Source organism: Penaeus monodon, chromosome 25, assembly GCF_015228065.2.
Source record: "Penaeus monodon isolate SGIC_2016 chromosome 25, NSTDA_Pmon_1, whole genome shotgun sequence".
Lineage (NCBI taxonomy): Eukaryota > Metazoa > Arthropoda > Malacostraca > Decapoda > Penaeidae > Penaeus > Penaeus monodon.
The window spans coordinates 10,122,469-10,122,894 of NC_051410.1; the positions used below are offsets into that span (position 1 = coordinate 10,122,469).

Consider the following 426-nt stretch of genomic DNA (forward strand, 5'->3'; position numbering starts at 1 on the left):
GTATATTTATTAGTCATTTATAATGTTAAGCTTTGCCTTTTCTGCCAACAAAGAAAAACATATCGCACATATAATCTTCCAATACTAATTCGTCTACCTTTTCATATTATTTAGTCCTTTTCCACTTACCACAACGATCCATTCCGCCAAGCCCGTTTACCATTTCGGAGAGTCGGCTGAAGGAGTCTCACTGATGCCATAATTTTACGAACTGTCAACTATAAGCCTGGTTTAGTTAAGTACAAAAGCTTCACACATAAGACTCTTACATATTATTTCTCCTATAGAGTAATAGAATGGATCAAATAAATATCAGATTCACTATTTATACCATAAAACTGATTTACAGAGCGAGTAAACTAGTGCCCACGGACACTGAACAAGCTTGCACAAGGAGGTCTATCAGACTGTCTCGTGTCTACGTTC

General features: G+C 36.6%; 1 protein-coding gene across 1 annotated transcript in view; it reads right to left on the reverse strand.

The window, feature by feature from the left end:
* The window catches only part of LOC119589523 (probable 4-coumarate--CoA ligase 1), a 13,863-nt gene extending 13,437 nt beyond the window's left edge, over positions 1-426 (reverse strand). Inside the window, exon 1 of the mRNA XM_037938124.1 lies at positions 130-426. Coding sequence (XP_037794052.1) covers positions 130-200 — 71 coding nt within the window. The 5' untranslated portion in view covers positions 201-426. The remainder of the gene's footprint in view (positions 1-129) is intronic.